Below are 20,000 nucleotides of genomic sequence, written 5' to 3' on the forward strand. Positions count from 1 at the left end.
CTCCAGAGGTATCAGTCTCTCTCTCTCTCTCTCTCTCCAGAGGTATCAGTCTCTCTCTCTCTCTCTCTCTCCAGAGTTATCAGTCTCTCTCTCTCTCTCTCTCTCCAGAGGTATCAGTCTCTCTCCAGTATCAGTGTATCTTCAGACTTACCCAGCATCGTTGTCCGTCCTCTTCAGTACTTTGGAGATGTGAGTAAGACTGTGTCTGAACTGAGAGAGAAACTAGAAGACTTCCTTAAAGGAGAATGGACCAAGATCTCCACTACAGGTGTGTTGAAAACAATAAGAACATCAACTTTAGACCATTGAAAGTTCCCTACTAGTCATATACATGTGGAATATGGTCTGATGATAACATTCCCTCTCTCTGTCAATGTGTTTGTGTGTCTGTAGTGAATATAGTGGATGTTGTACTGCCTCCAGAGCCCAAGACCAGAGAACAGTTGTTACAATGTGAGTCTCTTTATTGTGAAGTAACTAACAGTCTCTTTTTACTGACACTCCTAACAATCCCTCTAGAAATATATAGCAATAGTAGATCTAATCAAAGACTGGGTATCTATCTGACTCCTCATATTTCTCTGATTTGATCTCTGCTGGGCTCTAATCAAAGACAGGGTAGATACAGTATCTGACTTAACTTATTGTTCTGACTCCCCTCATTGGTCTCTGCTCTTCTCCCAGATTCCTGTCAGCTCACACTGGACCCAAACACAGCACACACACACCTCTCTCTGTCTGAAGGGAACAGAAAGGTGACCTGTACAGACCAAGTCCAACCATATCCTGACCATCCAGACAGATTCACCTACTACTACCAGGTTCTGTGTAGAGAGGGTCTGTCTGGACGCTGTTACTGGGAGGTGGAGAGGACTGGTGGTGTTTATACAGCAGTCTCATATAAAGACATCAGCAGAACAGAGAGAGGTAATGATGGTAGATTTGGATTCAATAACAAGTCCTGGAGTTTAAAGTGCTCTAGTGATGGTTATTGGTTCAGACACAATAATGTTGAGACTAAAGTATCAGGCCCTCAGTCCTCCAGAGTAGGAGTGTACCTGGATCACAAGGCAGGTACTCTGTCCTTCTACAGTGTCTCTGACACAATGACCCTCCTCCACAGAGTCCAGACCACATTCACTCAGCCCCTCTATCCTGGGTTTGGTCTCTATTATAATAGTACTGCTGAGCTGGTTAAACTGTAAACTGATTAGTTATTAATTAAAATTCAATCCAATGTTTTAATCTTGTCCATTTCCATGAATCATGATGTCTGGTGTTGATGTATATTGGTTGTCATTCAGAACCATTGATATGTTTTCTCAGTTGGTTCTCTGTCTCTATGTAATTCTCCTCAGTATCATTGATCAGCTTGTTGGCTCGGTCCTAATTGATGTGTTCTCTGTCACCTGGAGCTGCATGGAAAATGGTCCAGGAACTAAAGGACAATTCAGGACTAGTCAGCCCACTACAAGCTGGTATCACTTACTTTCTACTAAACTATATGGTCTGGTTTCCCAGACACAGATGAATCCTAGTCCTGGACTAAACAGTATGTTCAATGTAGATGTCCAGGAAACCGGCCCTAAATGTGTCATCTTTCATCCTCCCATACTGCTCAGTCCAGCAACATTAAACCTGTCCAGCAGGTGGTGCTGTTGACCAAACAATAAAACCAGCAGATATCTTGACTTGCCACTCAGTATATCAGTAATGTTCAGAATAGTACTTTAATATCATTGGAGATTGATGGTCTTTTTAATCCACTATCCAGAGTCAGGAACAGATGAAGTTAGGTCTGCTACTGTTCAGTGATTAAATAGGATTTATGGTGATGGGAAATAATAAAAAACACTCAACTTCATCTCGTAATAGTTTTCCTTTGTTATTTATTCCAAGGTGTGTCTTTAACTTGTAAATGTATTGTGTGGAGGTGAGCTAGTGGTGTGGCTGATAGAATAGAATGAAAAGGGAGGAGAGGAGGAAGAGGGGAGGAGTGAAGGGCTGTTGAAGAAACCAGATGAGGAAGAGGAAGATGTTCCAAATGGTTCCCTATTCCCTACGTAGTGCACTACGGTGCTTCTGACCAGGTCTAAAGTAGTGTTCTACGTAGGGAATAGGGTGTAGATTTATTACAATATCATGCTTTAGTGTTTGGCACAGAAATATATTAGATCTCCACCCCCCACTTCCTGTCTGTCACCCCCCAGTTCTGTTAAGACTTCCTCTCATTGAACTGGGCCTGACTCTAAATGGTCACTTTGTATTGATAGTCCATACTGGTCTTTACTATGGTTCTACATACAGTATCTGTATTGATAGTCCATACTGGTCTTTACTATGGTTCTACATACAGTACCTGTATTGATAGTCCATACTGGTCTTTACTATGGTTCTACATACAGTATCTGTACCTGGCGGGTTTCTACTCACATATTCCTTCATCTCTACAACTTTATCTGGTTCTCTCCCACTTCCCTTCCATCTCTCCTTTCTAAGTGTGAACTTGTCCACTTCCCTTCGTGGATTTAAAGGAAATGACTGGTTTATGTAAACTCCCTCTACCCCATGTCAACACCAATCCAATGCTTTTACATTTGGAGGAAGGAGAGATTATTTGGTCTCCCCCATGGAGTGATGATAGAGGGATGTGAAAGAGGAGAGAGGTAATGGTTGTACTCCCCCATGGAGTGATGATAGAGGGATGTGAAAGAGGAGAGAGGTAATGGTTGTACTCCCCATGGAGTGATGATAGAGGGATGTGAAAGAGGAGAGAGGTAATGGTTGTACTCCCCCATGGAGTGATGATAGAGGGATGTGAAAGAGGAGAGAGGTAATGGTTGTACTCCCCCATGGAGTGATGATAGAGGGATGTGAAAGAGGAGAGAGGTAATGGTTGTACTCCCCATGGAGTGATGATAGAGGGATGTGAAAGAGGAGAGAGGTAATGGTTGTACTCCCCATGGAGTGATGATAGAGGGATGTGAAGAGGAGAGAGGTAATGGTTGTACTCCCCATGGAGTGATGATAGAGGGATGTGAAAGAGGAGAGAGGTAATGGTTGTACACCCCATGGAGTGATGATAGAGGGATGTGAAAGAGGGAGAGAGGTAATGGTTGTACTCCCCATGGAGTGATGATAGAGGGATGTGAAAGAGGAGAGAGGTAATGGTTGTACTCCCCCATGGAGTGATGATAGAGGGATGTGAAAGAGGAGAGAGGTAATGGTTGTACTCCCCCATGGAGTGATGATAGAGGGTAATGGACCCTGGATTCAAATACTGTTTGAAATCTTACAAATACTTTGAACATTTCCTTTAGTCCTCCAGGCGGGCGGGTTTGTTTGTACTTTTAGGACTTTTCTATTGGTTCCATTACAACAAACTCAATCAAACACTGCTTATTAAATATTCAACATTATTTTAACGCAGGTCTGTTTCCACCTGCAATCAGCCTGTAACGTCTTGTATGATCTCATCAGGTAAAGGTGTGTCAAATAGAAAGGCAAGTCTCACCACTGAGAGGAAAACATCACTGGTCCACCTCTGCATCAGGTCAGCTATGTTGATCAGTACTGTCCCAGGGATGCTGGGAGCAGAGATGAACTCCCCTGACCTGGTACCACCTATGGAGTTGTCATTTTAATATCAGTTTAACCCCATTGCTGCTATAACACATAAACCATGTTAATAGAATGAAATGGATCCAGGTTCCATTTATTCTACATTAGATTTACTGCCTGTGGAACACTTCTCCAAAGTGTCTGAAATCAAGATGACTGCAGGTCTGAATCCCAAACTAATGGGGGGAAATGGATCCATCTAATAAGATGGTATTTAGAGGTATGAACCTTTCTACTGGGGTGAACCATCCCCTTAACATACAGAACCAGTCAAAAGTTTGGACACACCTACTCATTCAAGGGTTTTTCATTATTTTTACTATTTTCTACATTGTAGAATAATAGTGAGGACATCAACACTATTAAATAACACACGTGGAATCATGTAGTAACCCAAAACGTGTTCAACAAATCAAGTGGGGGCCAGGTCATCTGATGCAGCACTCCATCACTCTCCTTCTTGGTCAAATAGCCCTTACACAGCCTGGAGGGGTGTTGGGTCATTGTCCTGCTGAAAAACAAATGATAGTCCCACTAAGCACAAACCAGATGGGATGGCGTATCACTGCAGAATGCTGTGGTTGCTATGCTGGTTAAGTGTGCCTTGAATTCTAAATAAATCACTGACAGTGTCACCAGCAAAGCACCATCCTCCTCCATGCTTCACGGTGGGAACAGATGTCCATTGCTCGTGTTTCTTGGCCCAAGCAAGTCTCTTCTTATTATTGGTGTCCTTTAGTAGTGGTTTCTTTGCAGCAATTGATGGTGTAGGTGTTTTCTGTTAAGAGAATGTGTTTCTATAGTGATCTGTACTGATTGGTATAATTCTATAATGAACTATAGTTATCTGTAGTTATTGGGGACGCACCCAGTCCCCCACTACTTCTCCCGGACCGTCACTTGACTGTGACCTGGTAGGGAGGACGCACCCAGTCCCACACTACTTCTCCCGGACCGTCACTTGACTGAGACCTGGTAGGGAGGACGCACCCAGTCCCACACTACTTCTCCCGGACCGTCACTTGACTGTGACCTGGCAGGGAGGACGCACCCAGTCCCCCACTACTTCTCCCGGACCGTCACTTGACTGTGACCTGGCAGGGAGGACGCACCCAGTCCCCCACTACTTCTCCCGGACCGTCACTTGACTGTGACCTGGTAGGGAGGACGCACCAGTCCCACACTACTTCTCCCGGACCGTCACTTGACTGTGACCTGGCAGGGAATACGCACCCAGTCCCCCACTACTTCTCCCGGACCGTCACTTGACTGTGACCTGGCAGGGAGGACGCACCCAGTCCCACACTACTTCTCCCGGACCGTCACTTGACTGTGACCTGGCAGGGAGGACGCACCCAGTCCCACACTACTTCTCCCGGACCGTCACTTGACTGTGACCTGGCAGGGAGGACGCCCAGTCCCCCACTACTTCTCCCGGACCGTCACTTGACTGTGACCTGGCAGGGAGGACGCACCCAGTCCCCACTACTTCTCCCGGACCGTCACTTGACTGTGACCTGGTAGGGAGGACGCACCCAGTCCCACACTACTTCTCCCGGACCGTCACTTGACTGTGACCTGGCAGGGAGGACGCACCCAGTCCCCCACTACTTCTCCCGGACCGTCACTTGACTGTGACCTGGCAGGGAGGACGCACCCAGTCCCACACTACTTCTCCCGGACCGTCACTTGACTGTGACCTGGCAGGGAGGACGCACCCAGTCCCCCACTACTTCTCCCGGACCGTCACTTGACTGTGACCTGGCAGGGAGGACGCACCCAGTCCCACACCGAAGGAGGCAAGTGTGAATGGTACATGAATAACCATTGAACTAATATAATACTAGAAGTTTGAACAGGATAAATTAAAAATACATGAACATTACTAAATAAAATGGTAATAAATGTCATGACGATATCAGCGATCGACCAGTAAGACCATTAAACATGACATACTGTCCTGCGAGGTAGAAGAATATACAGTACAGAGAAACATACAAGTAATAACATTTGAAGTAAGCAGATACTCAAAAAGAGAGAACCATTATAAAACCTAGAGACAGGGGTAATAACCAATAACCAATAGTGCAATAATCAGAGAAAGAAAAATAAGGTGGATATCAATAGGAGGGAACAGGGTCAAGACATCCAGGACTTAACGGACTGTTAGGAAGGTTTGGCCCTGGACCATGTCACGTTCTGACCATCGTTCGTATGTGTTTTCCTTGTTTTAGTGTTGGTCAGGACGTGAGCTGGGTGGGCATTCTATGTTGTGTGTCTGGTTTGTCTATTTCTATGTTTGGCCTGATATGGTTCTCAATCAGAGACAGGTGTTAGTCATTGTCTCTGATTGGGAACCATATTTAGGTAGCCTGTTTGGTGTTGGGTTTTGTGGGTGATTGTTCCTGTCTCTGTGTTTGCACCAGATAGGGCTGGTTAGGTTTTCACACGTTTATTGTTTTTGTTAGTTTATTCATGTCTAGTCGTCTTCATATATTAAACATCAATAACCACCACGCTGCATTTTGGTCCGCCTCTCTTTCACCAGAAGAAAACCCTTACAGGTATATAGTTAATATACAGTACCACAGATAAGGCCTCTCTTTCACCAGAAGAAAACCCTTACAGGTATATAGTTAATATACAGTACCACAGATAAGGCCTCTCTTTCACCAGAAGAAAACCCTTACAGGTATATAGTTAATATACAGTACCACAGATAAGGACTGAGGAGGTGTGGTATATAGTTAATATACAGTACCACAGATAAGGACTGAGGAGGTGTGGTATATAGTTAATATACAGTACCACAGATAAGGACTGAGGAGGTGTGGTATATAGTTAATATACAGTACCACAGATAAGGACTGATGAGGTGTGGTATATAGTTAATATACAGTACCACAGATAAGGACTGAGGAGGTGTGGTATATAGTTAATATACAGTACCACAGATAAGGACTGAGGAGGTGTGGTATATAGTTCTATACAGTACCACAGATAAGGACTGAGGAGGTGTGGTATATAGTTAATATACAGTACCACAGATAAGGACTGATGAGGTGTGGTATATAGTTAATATACAGTACCACAGATAAGGACTGATGAGGTGTGGTATATAGTTAATATACAGTACCACAGATAAGGCCTCTCTTTCACCAGAAGAAAACCCTTACAGGTATATAGTTAATATACAGTACCACAGATAAGGCCTCTCTTTCACCAGAAGAAAACCGTTACAGACCAGGAGGGAGAAATCTAACAACAAGAGAAACAGAGAGGTTTTAATAAAGTCAATAGCACAATACAACGAAACTAGGGAGCAAAATAAATAGGAATATCGCAGGAAGTTAAAGGAATAAACAGACAAATAAACCCGGAAACAAGAATATCAGTAACGTTAGAACAAATAAGGAAGTTAATAAATGAAAGAGCAGCAATAATACAAATATAAACTGTCAGTAGACTAATATTAAAGACAACACTAGTAACTAGCAGACCTGACACAGAAAAAGGAATACAACTGAGACTGACGGTAAGGAAGACCACAAATACAGGCTGCAAAAATGAGTAAAACAGCAGGATAAATTCTGGGCGCCAGGCGTCCCCTATGTAAGGAAGAACTAATAGAAATGTTTAGAAATGGGAAAACGCAGCAGGAAAATGGGCACTAAATGGTCAGAGGAGGGAACATTTGATGTCTCAGTATGTGAGGAAATGGAAACTCTAATAAAAACACATAAAACAAGTGAGACAGGAGAGAAAAGGATCAATAAAAGAGAACACGAGGTGCTAAACATGTTCAAAGCAGAAGGATTGTTGGAAAGTATAAAGAAAACTGGAGGAATGTTGAAGAAAGAATGAAAAGTCAGACAGGAAGAAGGTGGAATGGTTGGCAGAACCCCACCATGCACCAGTAGGTAAAACCCCACCATGCACCAGTAGGGTAAAACCTCCACCATACACCAGTAGGTAAAACCCCACCATACACCAGTAGGTAAAACCCCACCATGCACCAGTAGGTAAAACCTCCACCATGCACCAGTGGGTAAAACCCCACCATGCACCAGTAGGTAAAACCTCCACCATACACCAGTAGGTAAAACCCCCACCATACACCAGTAGGTAAAACCTCCACCATACACCAGGTAAAACCCCCACCATGCACCAGTAGGTAAAACCTCCACCATACACCAGTAGGTGCACCAGTAGGTAAAACCTCCAAAACCAGTGGGTCCACCATACACCAGTAGGTAAAACCTCCACCATACACCAGTGGGTAAAACCAGTAGGTAAAACCTCCACCATACACCAGTGGGTAAAAACCATACACCAGTAGGTAAAACCTCCACCATACACCAGTGGGTAAAACCCCCACCATACACCAGTGGGTAAAACCAGTAGGTAAAACCTCCACCATACACCAGTGGGTAAAACCAGTGGGTAAAACCTCCACCATACACCAGTGGGTAAAACCAGTAGGTAAAACCTCCACCATACACCAGTAGGTAAAACCTCCACATACACCAGTGGGTAAAACCAGTAGGTAAAACCTCCACCATACACCAGTAAAACCAGTAGGTAAAACCTCCAAAACCAGTGGTAAAACCAGTGGGTAAAACCTCCACCATACACCAGTGGGTAAAACCCCACCATACACCAGTGGGTAAAACCAGTAGGTAAAACCTCCACCATACACCAGTAGGTAAAACCAGTGGGTAAAAACCCCACCATACACCAGTGGGTAAAACCAGTAGGTAAAACCTCCACCATACACCAGTGGGTAAAACCTCCACCATAAACCAGTGGGTAAAACCTCCACCATGCACCAGTGGGTAAAACCCCCACCATACACCAGTAGGTAAAACCAGTGAGTAAAACCTCCACCATGCACCAGTGGGTAAAACCAGTGGGTAAAACCTCCACCATACACCAGTGGGTAAAACCTCCACCATACACCAGTGGGTAAAACCTCCACCATGCACCAGTGGGTAAAACCTCCACCATACACACCAGTAGGTAAAACCTCCACCATACACCAGTAGGTAAAACCTCCACCATAAACCAGTGGGTAAAACCTCCACCATGCACCAGTGGGTAAAACCTCCACCATACACCAGTGGGTAAAACCTCCACCATGCACCAGTGGGTAAAAAAACCAGTGGGTAAAACCTCCACCATACACCAGTAGGTAAAACCTCCAACATACACCAGTAGGTAAAACCCCCACCATGCACCAGTGGGTAAAACCTCCACCATACACCAGTGGGTAAAACCTCCACCATACACCAGTGGGTAAAACCCCCACCATACACCAGTGGGTCCAAAACCAGTGGGTAAAACCTCCACCATACACCAGTGGGTAAAACCAGTGGGTAAAACCTCCACCATACACCAGTGGGTAAAACCTCCACCATACACCAGTAGGTAAAACCAGTGGGTAAAACCTCCACCATACACCAGTGGGTAAAACCTCCACCATACACCAGTGGGTAAAACCTCCACCATGCACCAGTGGGTAAAACCTCCACCATACACCAGTAGGTAAAACCAGTGGGTAAAACCTCCACCATACACCAGTGGGTCCAAAACCAGTGGGTAAAACCCCACCATGCACCAGTGGGTAAAACCTCCACCAAACCAGTGGGTAAAACCTCCACCATACACCAGTGGGTAAAACCTCCACCATACACCAGTGGGTAAAACCTCCACCATACACCAGTGGGTAAAACCTCCACCATGCACCAGTAGGTAAAACCAGTGGGTAAAACCCCCACCATGCACCAGTAGGTAAAACCAGTGGGTAAAACCCCCACCATGCACCAGTGGGTAAAACCAGTGGGTAAAACCTCCACCATACACCAGTGGGTAAAACCTCCACCATACACCAGTAGGTAAAACCTCCACCATACACCAGTGGGTAAAACCCCCACCATACACCAGTGGGTAAAACCTCCACCATACACCAGTGGGTAAAACCAGTGGGTAAAACCTCCACCATACACCAGTAGGTAAAACCTCCACCATACACCAGTAGGTAAAACCAGTGGGTAAAACCTCCACCATACACCAGTGGGTAAAACCTCCACCATGCACCAGTGGGTAAAACCAGTAGGTAAAACCCCCTGGTGTCCAGAGTGGTGGAAATAAAGAGAGAAACAAAGGTGGAAGATGAGAAGGAGACTCCCTCTGTGGCCTCTCAGGTAAAAGAAAAGGACCTGGAAAGGACAGGGGAGACTGAGCAATGTGCAGGAAGGAACCCAGAAAAGTTGAACAGTTATGAAAGATTATGTGGAAATAGGAAAACAAGTGTGAATGATTTGGTAATATGGGTTATTAATAAATGTGATATTTAAGGTGCAATACTGGAATAAGACATTAAGTCATCCATATTCTCCAGTAATACATTTGCAAACTTTATAGTTTAGGTTCTAATACAAGGTATTAAGTTTTGTGACCAATGAATTATTATCCGGGGAAGTGTGTAGCGCTGCCTTGGAAAATAGTTAATAGAAGGTGTGTATTATTTAAAGAAGGGAAAGGTTTGGGAATAATAACGACCCTGTTTCTCCCTGTAAGATGGAGGATTTTAATAAAGCCATGGAGTCGGTGAAAGAAGCACGAGAGCTTTCTACCAATTCATCTGGAATATGGGGAATTAATATATGTACTTAGCTACATAAAGACTGGGTATGTGAGGACATTGGTATAATTAATAGATGTACTTAGCTACATAAAGACTGGGTATGTGAGGACATTGGTATAATTAATATATGTACTTAGCTACATAAAGACTGGGTATGTGAGGACATTGGTATAATTAATAGATGTACTCAGCTACAAAAAGACTGGGTATGTGAGGACATTGGTATAATTAATAGATGAACTCAGCTACATAAAGACTGGGTATGTGAGGACATTGGTATAATTAATAGATGTACTTAGCTACATAAAGACTGGGTATGTGAGGACATTGATATAATTAATAGATGAACTCAGCTACATAAAGACTGGGTATGTGAGGACATTGATATAATTTGTATTTCGGCTTTGATGGCAGGTTTGAAACCTGTGATCAAAACGACTGTAACGGCTGTCGTCCTCCTCTCCTGAGGAGTAATAGGAAGGACTGTAACGGCTGTCGTCCTCCTCTCCTGAGGAGTAATAGGAAGGACTGTAACGGCTGTCGTCCTCCTCTCCTGAGGAGTAATAGGAAGGACTGTAACGGCTGTCGTCCTCCTCTCCTGAGGAGTAATAGGAAGGACTGTAACGGCTGTCGTCCTCCTCTCCTGAGGAGTAATAGGAAGGACTGTAACGGCTGTCGTCCTCCTCTCCTGAGGAGTAATAGGAAGGACTGTAACGGCTGTCGTCCTCCTCTCCTGAGGAGTAATAGGAAGGACTGTAACGGCTGTCATCCTCCTCTCCTGAGGAGTAATAGGAAGGGAAGGGTCCTCCTCTCCTGAGGAGTAATAGGAAGGGCTGGCTGTCGTCCTCCTCTCCTGAGGAGTAATAGGAAGGATCGGAGGACCAATGCGCAGCGTGGTAAGTGTTCATGATACTTTTAATAGAACACAGAAAAATACCAAAATAACAACGTGAAACAAACACCGAAACAGTTCTGTGTGGAACACACAGACACAGAAAATAATCACCCACAAATCAAGGGTGAAAACAGGCTGCCTGGGACAATGATTGCCTCTGATTGAGAACCATACCAGGCCAAACACAGAAATACCAACTCATAGAAAAACAAACATAGACAACCCACCCAACTCACGCCCTGACCATTCTAAAAAAGACATAACAAAAGAACTAAGGTCAGAACGTGACAACGGCAATTGTGGGGGTTGTGGATAAAATAGAGCAAGATGTTTTGAGAGTGGAATATAACTAACTATAGTCACTAACTATAGTTTCAATGGCCAAGATAAACCACAGAAATGTAGTGTAAAAACATCACAGCGTAGGGAGACAGAGTCCTGTTTTAGGGGCTATTTGGTCATTGGAAAAGGGAGTGTAAAGACATCACAGCGTAGGGAGACAGAGTCCTGTTTTAAGGGCTATTGGTCATTGGAGAAGGGAGTGTAAAGACATCACAGCGTAGGGAGACAGAGTCCTGTTTTAGGGGCTATTGGTCATTGGAGAAGGGAGTGTAAAGTGGGACTGGAACCTGCTGCATTCGAAGGAAATGACGCTATACCTGCGTTTGCATCTTTTTCAAAAGAGCAACAACAAATCCTTTTGAGAGCAGCAGGAGAGGAAATGTCACATATCGGTGTATCGCCTCGGTTCGATTCATAGTGGTTCATAGAGGTTACAGATTCTATGTGAAGGATGTTGTATGAGATCACTTACCCAACTTTTAGTAGAGGCCAGGGATCACAGGAAAACGTATTTTTTGAAGAATCTGGTGAAATGCCAGGATCACAGGAAAACATTTTGGGTTGAAGAATCTGGTGAAATGCCAGGGATCAAACGTATTTTGGGATGAAGAATCTCAGTGAAATGCCAGGGATCACAGGAAAACGTATTTTGGGATGAAGAATCTGGTGAAATGCCAGGGATCACAGGAAAACGTATTTTGGGATGAAGAATCTCAGTGAAATGCCAGGGATCACAGGAAAACGTATTTTGGGATGAAGAATCTCAGTGAAATGCCAGGAAGGGATTCACAGGAACACATTTTTAAATTAAATGCCAGGGAAGGGATTCTAAAGGGAACACATTTAAATTATATGGCCAAACACTCCTTGTTAATTCAGAAAGCCTTGATGTTTATTTTTATAACATTTGATGTGATTTTATTCTGAAATAGATTTAAATTTGATGTGGTTTTATTCTGAAATAGGTTTCTAGAATGTAGGAAAGTGGTGGAGGGGTAACGAGGAATTAGCAAAGGGGTTACTAAACCTAAAATGAAGTGGACATGTTTTCAGTTAGTTCATGAACATTGTGGTGGTTCTGGAGAATGGGACTGAATAAAAGATACATAAACGTTGGTGGGTTGAAACAAACAAATATTTAATGATGAGAGTAAAGACAGTGGATTTACAATTATAAAGAAGATTTACAATTATCATGGTTTACAATTATCATGTTTGGTTTATTTCATACATTTAATAATTAATACATTTTGACTTGCTGATTAAAATGTAACATAGTGAATGCTAACGAAATGTACAATTTCTTTTCCAGAAAAGGGGGTTTCATTATCTCTCGTTGGAATGTCCCCGGAGACTGTGGTATCGGGGAGAGCAGGATAAAAGTATCTGGATTAGGCCATAAACAGACTTCCAGATAAGTGAGGCCTTGTTCAGGTGTGTTTTTGACCTACGGTTCACCAGCACACACAATTTACTGGTTACCAATATGCATTAGTGGTGTTGATACTGTGGGATTTATTTTGGATGGGGTCTTTTCAATTCAGTTGTAAATTGGGTTTGCAGAAGGATGGAAATGTTTGGAAGGTTTTGAAATGGTTTGTGAAGGACAGGGAAAGAAAAGGGAGAGGAAATATTTAATGGTGTCAAATGCCCTGTATCCTGACTTTCTGGTGAGACCAGAACAATCTCACTAGAAATGATAGAAACAGGTGGGATTTAATTATAAAATGAATGAGAAACACCAGTTTCTACTCCATTGCTTTATGAGATAAGCTGATTGGTTATTCAAATTAGTTTATTTTTGATTTAACATGTTTTTGAATCATGTTGGAGACTGGAACACATAGGGTCTTACTGCCCCCTGCTGGAGACTGAGCACACTGCAGTCCCTTTCAGGTCCATAGGGTTTTACTGCCCCCTGCTGGAGACTGGAGCACACTGCAGTCCCTTTCAGGTCCATAGGGTTTTACTGCCCCCTGCTGGAGACTGGAGCACACTGCAGTCCCTTTCAGGTCCATAGGGTTTTACTGCCCCCTGCTGGAGACTGGAGCACACTGCAGTCCCTTTCAGGTCCATAGGGTTTTACTGCCCCCTGCTGGAGACTGGAGCACACTGCAGTCCCTTTCAGGTCCATAGGGTTTTACTGCCCCCTGCTGGAGACTGGAGCACACTGCAGTCCCTTTCAGGTCCATAGGTTTTACTGCCCCTGCTGGAGACTGGAGCACACTGCAGTCCCTTTCAGGTCCATAGGGTTTTACAGGTTTTTAGTAAAGACTGTATGGACTATCAATTCAGGTCCATAGGGTTATGTAGAACTTTTTAGTAAAGACCAGTATGGACTATCAATACAGGTACTGTATGTAGAACCATAGTAAAGACCAGTATGGACTATCAATACAGATACTGTATGTAGAACCATAGTAAAGACCAGTATGGACTATCAATACAGATACTGTATGTAGAACCATAGTAAAGACCAGTATGTACTATCAATACAGGTACTGTATGTAGAACCATAGTAAAGACCAGTATGGACTATCAATACAGATACTGTATGTAGAACCATAGTAAAGACCAGTATGGACTATCAATACAGGTACTGTATGTAGAACCATAGTAAAGACCAGTATGGACTATCAATACAGGTACAGAACCATAGTAAAGACCAGTATGGACTATCAATACAGGTACTGTATGTAGAACCATAGTAAAGACCAGTATGGACTATCAATACAGATACTGTATGTAGAACCATAGTAAAGACCAGTATGGACTATCAATACAGATACTGTATGTAGAACCATAGTAAAGACCAGTATGGACTATCAATACAGATACTGTATGTAGAACCATAGTAAAGACCAGTATGGACTATCAATACAGGTACTGTATGTAGAACCATAGTAAAGACCAGTATGGACTATCAATACAGGTACTGTATGTAGAACCATAGTAAAGACCAGTATGGACTATCAATACAAAGTGACCATTTAGAATGGCCCAGTTCAATGAGAGGAAGTCTTAACAGAACTGGGGATGACAGACAGGAAGTGGGGGTGGAGATCTAATATATTTTTGTGCCAAACACTAAAGCATGATATTGTAATAAATCTACACCCTATTCCCTACGTAGAACACTACTTTAGACCTGGTCAGAAGCCCCGTAGTGCACTACGTAGGGAATAGGGAACCATTTGGAACAGAGACAGTAATTCCCCTGAACATCTTCCTCTTCCTCATCTGGTTTCTTCAACAGCCCTTCACTCCTCCCCTCTTCCTCCCCTCCTCCCTTTTCATTCTATTCTATCAGCCACACCACTAGCTCACCTCCACACAATACATTTACAAGTTAAAGACACACCTTGGAATAAATAACAAAGGAAAACTATTACGAGATGAAGTTGAGTGTTTTTTATTATTTCCCATCACCATAAATCCTATTTAATCACTGAACAGTAGCAGACCTAACTTCATCTGTTCCTGACTCTGGATAGTGGATTAAAAAGACCATCAATCTCCAATGATATTAAAGTACTATTCTGAACATTACTGATATACTGAGTGGCAAGTCAAGATATCTGCTGGTTTTATTGTTTGGTCAACAGCACCACCTGCTGGACAGGTTTAATGTTGCTGGACTGAGCAGTATGGGAGGATGAAAGATGACACATTTAGGGCCGGTTTCCTGGACATCTACATTGAACATACTGTTTAGTCCAGGACTAGGATTCATCTGTGTCTGGGAAACCAGACCATATAGTTTAGTAGAAAGTAAGTGATACCAGCTTGTAGTGGGCTGACTAGTCCTGAATTGTCCTTTAGTTCCTGGACCATTTTCCATGCTGCTCCAGGTGACAGAGAACACATCAATTAGGACCGAGCCAACAAGCTGATCAATGATACTGAGGAGAATTACATAGAGACAGAGAACCAACTGAGAAAACATATCAATGGTTCTGAATGACAACCAATATACATCAACACCAGACATCATGATTCATGGAAATGGACAAGATTAAAACATTGGATTGAATTTTAATTAATAACTAATCAGTTTACAGTTTAACCAGCTCAGCAGAACCAGAGAGACCAAACCCAGGATAGAGGGGCTGAGTGAATGTGGTCTGGACTCTGTGGAGGAGGGTCATTGTGTCAGAGACACTGTAGAAGGACAGAGTACCTGCCTTGTGATCCAGGTACACTCCTACTCTGGAGGACTGAGGGCCTGATACTTTAGTCTCAACATTATTGTGTCTGAACCAATAACCACCACTATAGTACTTTAAACTCCAGGACTTGTTATTGTCTCCAAATCTACTATCTGTCTCTGTTCTGCTGATGTCTTTATATGAGACTGCTGTATAAACAACACCAGTCCTCTCCACCTCCCAGTAACAGCGTCCAGACAGACCCTCTCTACACAGAACCTGGTAGTAGTTGGTGAATCTGTCTGGATGGTCAGGATATGGTTGGACTTGGCCTGTATAGGTCACCTTTCTGTTCCCTTCAGACAGAGAGAGGTGTGTGTGTGCTGTGTTTGGGTCCAGTGTGAGCTGACAGGAATCTGGGAGAAGAGCAGAGACCAATGAGGGGAGTCAGAACAATAAGTTAAGTCAGATACTGTATCTACCCTGTCTTTGATTAGAGCCCAGCAGAGATCAAATCAGAGAAATATGAGGAGTCAGATAGATACCCAGTCTTTGATTAGATCTACTATTGCTATATATTTCTAGAGGGATTGTTAGGAGTGTCAGTAAAAAGAGACTGTTAGTTACTTCACAATAAAGAGACTCACATTGTAACAACTGTTCTCTGGTCTTGGGCTCTGGAGGCAGTACAACATCCACTATATTCACTACAGACACACAAACACATTGACAGAGAGAGGGAATGTTATCATCAGACCATATTCCACATGTATATGACTAGTAGGGAACTTTCAATGGTCTAAAGTTGATGTTCTTATTGTTTTCAACACACCTGTAGTGGAGATCTTGGTCCATTCTCCTTTAAGGAAGTCTTCTAGTTTCTCTCTCAGTTCAGACACAGTCTTACTCACATCTCCAAAGTACTGAAGAGGACGGACAACGATGCTGGGTAAGTCTGAAGATACACTGATACTGGAGAGAGACTGATAACTCTGGAGAGAGAGAGAGAGACTGATACCTCTGGAGAGAGAGAGAGAGAGAGAGAGACTGATAACTCTGGAGAGAGAGGGAGAGAGAGAGAGAGACTGATACCTCTGGAGAGAGAGAGAGAGAGATATCTGAGAGAGAGAGAGAGAGAGAGAGAGACTGATACCTCTGGAGAGAGAGAGAGAGAGAGAGAGACTGATACCTCTGGAGAGAGAGAGAGAGAGAGAGAGACTGATACCTCTGGAGAGAGAGAGAGAGAGAGAGAGACTGATACCTCTGGAGAGAGAGAGAGAGAGAGAGAGACTGATACCTCTGGAGAGAGAGAGAGAGAGAGAGACTGATACCTCTGGAGAGAGAGAGAGAGAGAGAGACTGATACCTCTGGAGAGAGAGAGAGAGAGAGAGAGACTGATACCTCTGGAGAGAGAGAGAGAGAGAGAGACTGATACCTCTGGAGAGAGACAGAGAGAGAGAGAGAGAGAGACTGATAACTCTGGAGAGAGACAGAGAGACAGAGAGAGAGAGACTGATAACTCTGGAGAGAGACAGAGAGAGAGAGAGAGAGAGAGACGGACAGAGAGAGAGAGAGAGAGAGGGACGGACAGAGAGAGACAGATACAGAGAGAGAGAGACAGAGAGGGGGACGGACAGAGAGAGAGAGAGAGACGGACAGACAGAGAGGGACGGACAGAGAGAGAGAGACAGATACCTCTGGAGAGAGAGAGAGAGAGAGACGGACAGACAGAGAGGGACGGACAGACAGAGAGAGAGAGGGGGATGGACAGAGAGAGAGAGACAGATACCTCTGGAGAGAGAGAGAGACTGATACCTCTGGAGAGAGAGACAGAGAGAGAGGGACAGACAGAGAGAGAGAGAGGGGGACGGACAGAGAGAGAGAGAGAGAGACAGACAGACAGACAGACAGAGAGGGGGACGGACAGAGAGAGAGAGAGAGAGACAGAGAGAGAGAGAGAGAGAGACAGACAGACAGACAGACGGAGAGAGAGAGAGGGACGGACAGAGAGAGAGAGAGAGAGAGACAGACAGACAGACAGACAGACAGACAGACAGAGAGAGAGGGGGACGGACAGAGACAGACAGACAGACAGACAGACAGACAGACAGACAGAGAGAGAGGGACGGAGAGAGAGAGAGAGAGGGAGAGAGAGAGAGAGGGACGGAGAGAGAGAGAGAGACGGACAGACAGAGAGAGAGGGACGGACGGAGAGAGAGAGGGACGGACAGACAGACAGAGAGGGGGACGGAGAGAGAGAGAGACAGACAGACAGACAGAGAGGGACGGACAGAGAGAGAGAGGGACGGACAGACAGACAGAGGGACAGACAGAGAGGGACGGACAGAGAGGGACGGACAGAGAGGGACGAACAGACAGAGAGGGACGAACAGACAGAGAGGGACGGACAGACAGACAGAGGGACAGACAGAGAGACAGACAGAGAGGGACAGACAGAGAGGGACAGACAGACAGAGGGACAGACAGAGAGGGACGGACAGAGAGGGACGGACAGAGAGGGACGAACAGACAGAGAGGGACGAACAGACAGAGAGGGACGGACAGACAGACAGAGGGACAGACAGAGAGACAGACAGAGAGGGACGGACGGACAGAGAGGGACAGACAGAGAGGGAGAGAGAGACAGACAGACAGACAGACAGACAGACAGAGAGGGGGACGGACAGAGAGAGAGAGAGAGACAGACAGACAGACAGACAGACAGAGAGAGAGAGGGGGACGGACAGAGAGAGAGAGAGAGAGACGGACAGACAGAGAGAGAGAGAGGGACGGACGGAGAGAGAGGGGCGGACAGACAGACAGAGAGGGACGGACAGAGAGAGAGAGGGACGGACAGACAGAGGGACAGACAGACAGAGAGGGACAGACAGACAGAGGGACAGACAGAGAGGGACAGCCAGACAGAGGGACAGACAGAGGGACAGACAGAGAGGGACGGACAGAGAGGGACAGACAGAGAGGGACGGACAGACAGAGAGGGATGGACAGAGAGAGAGAGGGACAGACAGAGAGAGGGACAGACAGAGAGGGACAGACAGAGAGGGACAGACAGAGAGGGACGGACAGAGAGGGACGGACAGAGAGGGACGGACAGAGAGGGACAGACAGAGAGGGACAGACAGAGAGGGACAGACAGAGAGGAACAGACAGAGAGGGACAGACAGAGAGGGAGGAACAGAGAGGGAGGAACAGAGAGGGAGGAACAGAGAGGGACAGACAGAGAGGGACAGACAGAGAGGGACAGACAGAGAGGGACGGACAGAGAGGGACAGACAGAGAGGGATAGACAGAGAGGGACGGACAGAGAGGGACAGACAGAGAAGGACAGACAGAGAGGGACAGACAGAGAGGGACAGACAGAGAGGGACGGACAGAGAGGGACAGAGAGAGGGACGGACAGAGAGGGACGGACAGAGAGGGACGGACAGAGAGGGACGGACAGAGAGGGACGGACAGAGAGGGACAGACAGAGAGGGACAGACAGAGAGGGAGGAACAGAGAGGGAGGAACAGAGAGGGACAGACAGAGAGGGACGGACAGAGAGGGACGGACAGAGAGGGACAGACAGAGAGGGAGGAACAGAGAGGGAGGAACAGAGAGGGACAGACAGAGAGGGAGGAACAGAGAGGGACAGACAGAGAGGGACAGACAGAGAGGGACAGACAGAGAGGGACAGACAGAGAGGGACAGACAGAGAGGGAGGAACAGAGAGGGACGGACAGAGAGGGACGGACAGAGAGGGACGGACAGAGAGGGACGGACAGAGAGGGACAGACAGAGAGGGACAGACAGAGAGGGACAGACAGAGAGGGACAGACAGAGAGGGACAGACAGAGAGGGACAGACAGAGAGGGACAGACAGAGAGGAACGGACAGAGAGGGACGGACAGAGAGGGACGGACAGAGAGGGACGGACAGAGAGGGACGGACAGAGGGAGGAACAGGAGGGACAGACAGAGAGGGACAGACAGAGAGGGAGAGAGAGGACAGACAGAGAGGGACAGACAGAGAGGGACAGACAGAGAGGGACAGACAGAGAGGGACGGACAGAGAGGGACGGACAGAGAGGGACGGACAGAGAGGGACGGACAGAGAGGGACAGACAGAGAGGGAGGAACAGAGAGGGACAGACAGAGAGGGACAGACAGAGGGACAGACAGAGAGGGACAGACAGAGAGGGACAGACAGAGAGGGACAGACAGAGAGGGACAGACAGAGAGGGACAGACAGAGAGGGACGGACAGAGAGGGACGGACAGAGAGGGACAGACAGAGAGGGACAGACAGAGAGGGACGGATAGAGAGGGACAGACAGAGAGGGACAGACA

At 45.5% G+C, this 20,000-nt stretch overlaps 1 protein-coding gene, 1 long non-coding RNA gene and 1 pseudogene across 2 annotated transcripts in view; 2 read left to right on the forward strand and 1 right to left on the reverse strand.

Annotated features, from left to right (window-relative positions):
• LOC115114926 (tripartite motif-containing protein 16-like protein) overlaps positions 1-1,872 on the forward strand; it is a 16,315-nt pseudogene extending 14,443 nt beyond the window's left edge.
• A 1,243-nt stretch (positions 1,873-3,115) lies between these two features.
• LOC135567350 (uncharacterized) lies at positions 3,116-4,264 on the forward strand. Its single transcript, XR_010462335.1, has 2 exons — positions 3,116-3,841; positions 3,959-4,264. It is a non-coding gene; the product is annotated as an uncharacterized LOC135567350 (long non-coding RNA).
• Positions 4,265-15,519: 11,255 nt separating this feature from the next.
• The window catches only part of LOC115125181 (tripartite motif-containing protein 16-like), a 10,798-nt gene continuing 6,317 nt past the window's right edge, over positions 15,520-20,000 (reverse strand). Inside the window, exons 4-6 of the mRNA XM_065014779.1 lie at positions 16,485-16,644; positions 16,300-16,359; positions 15,520-16,068 (exon numbers count right to left, since the gene is read on the reverse strand). Coding sequence (XP_064870851.1) covers positions 15,560-16,068; positions 16,300-16,359; positions 16,485-16,644 — 729 coding nt within the window. The 3' untranslated portion in view covers positions 15,520-15,559. The remainder of the gene's footprint in view (positions 16,069-16,299; positions 16,360-16,484; positions 16,645-20,000) is intronic.

Source organism: Oncorhynchus nerka, unplaced genomic scaffold (genome assembly GCF_034236695.1).
Source record: "Oncorhynchus nerka isolate Pitt River unplaced genomic scaffold, Oner_Uvic_2.0 unplaced_scaffold_2119, whole genome shotgun sequence".
Lineage (NCBI taxonomy): Eukaryota > Metazoa > Chordata > Actinopteri > Salmoniformes > Salmonidae > Oncorhynchus > Oncorhynchus nerka.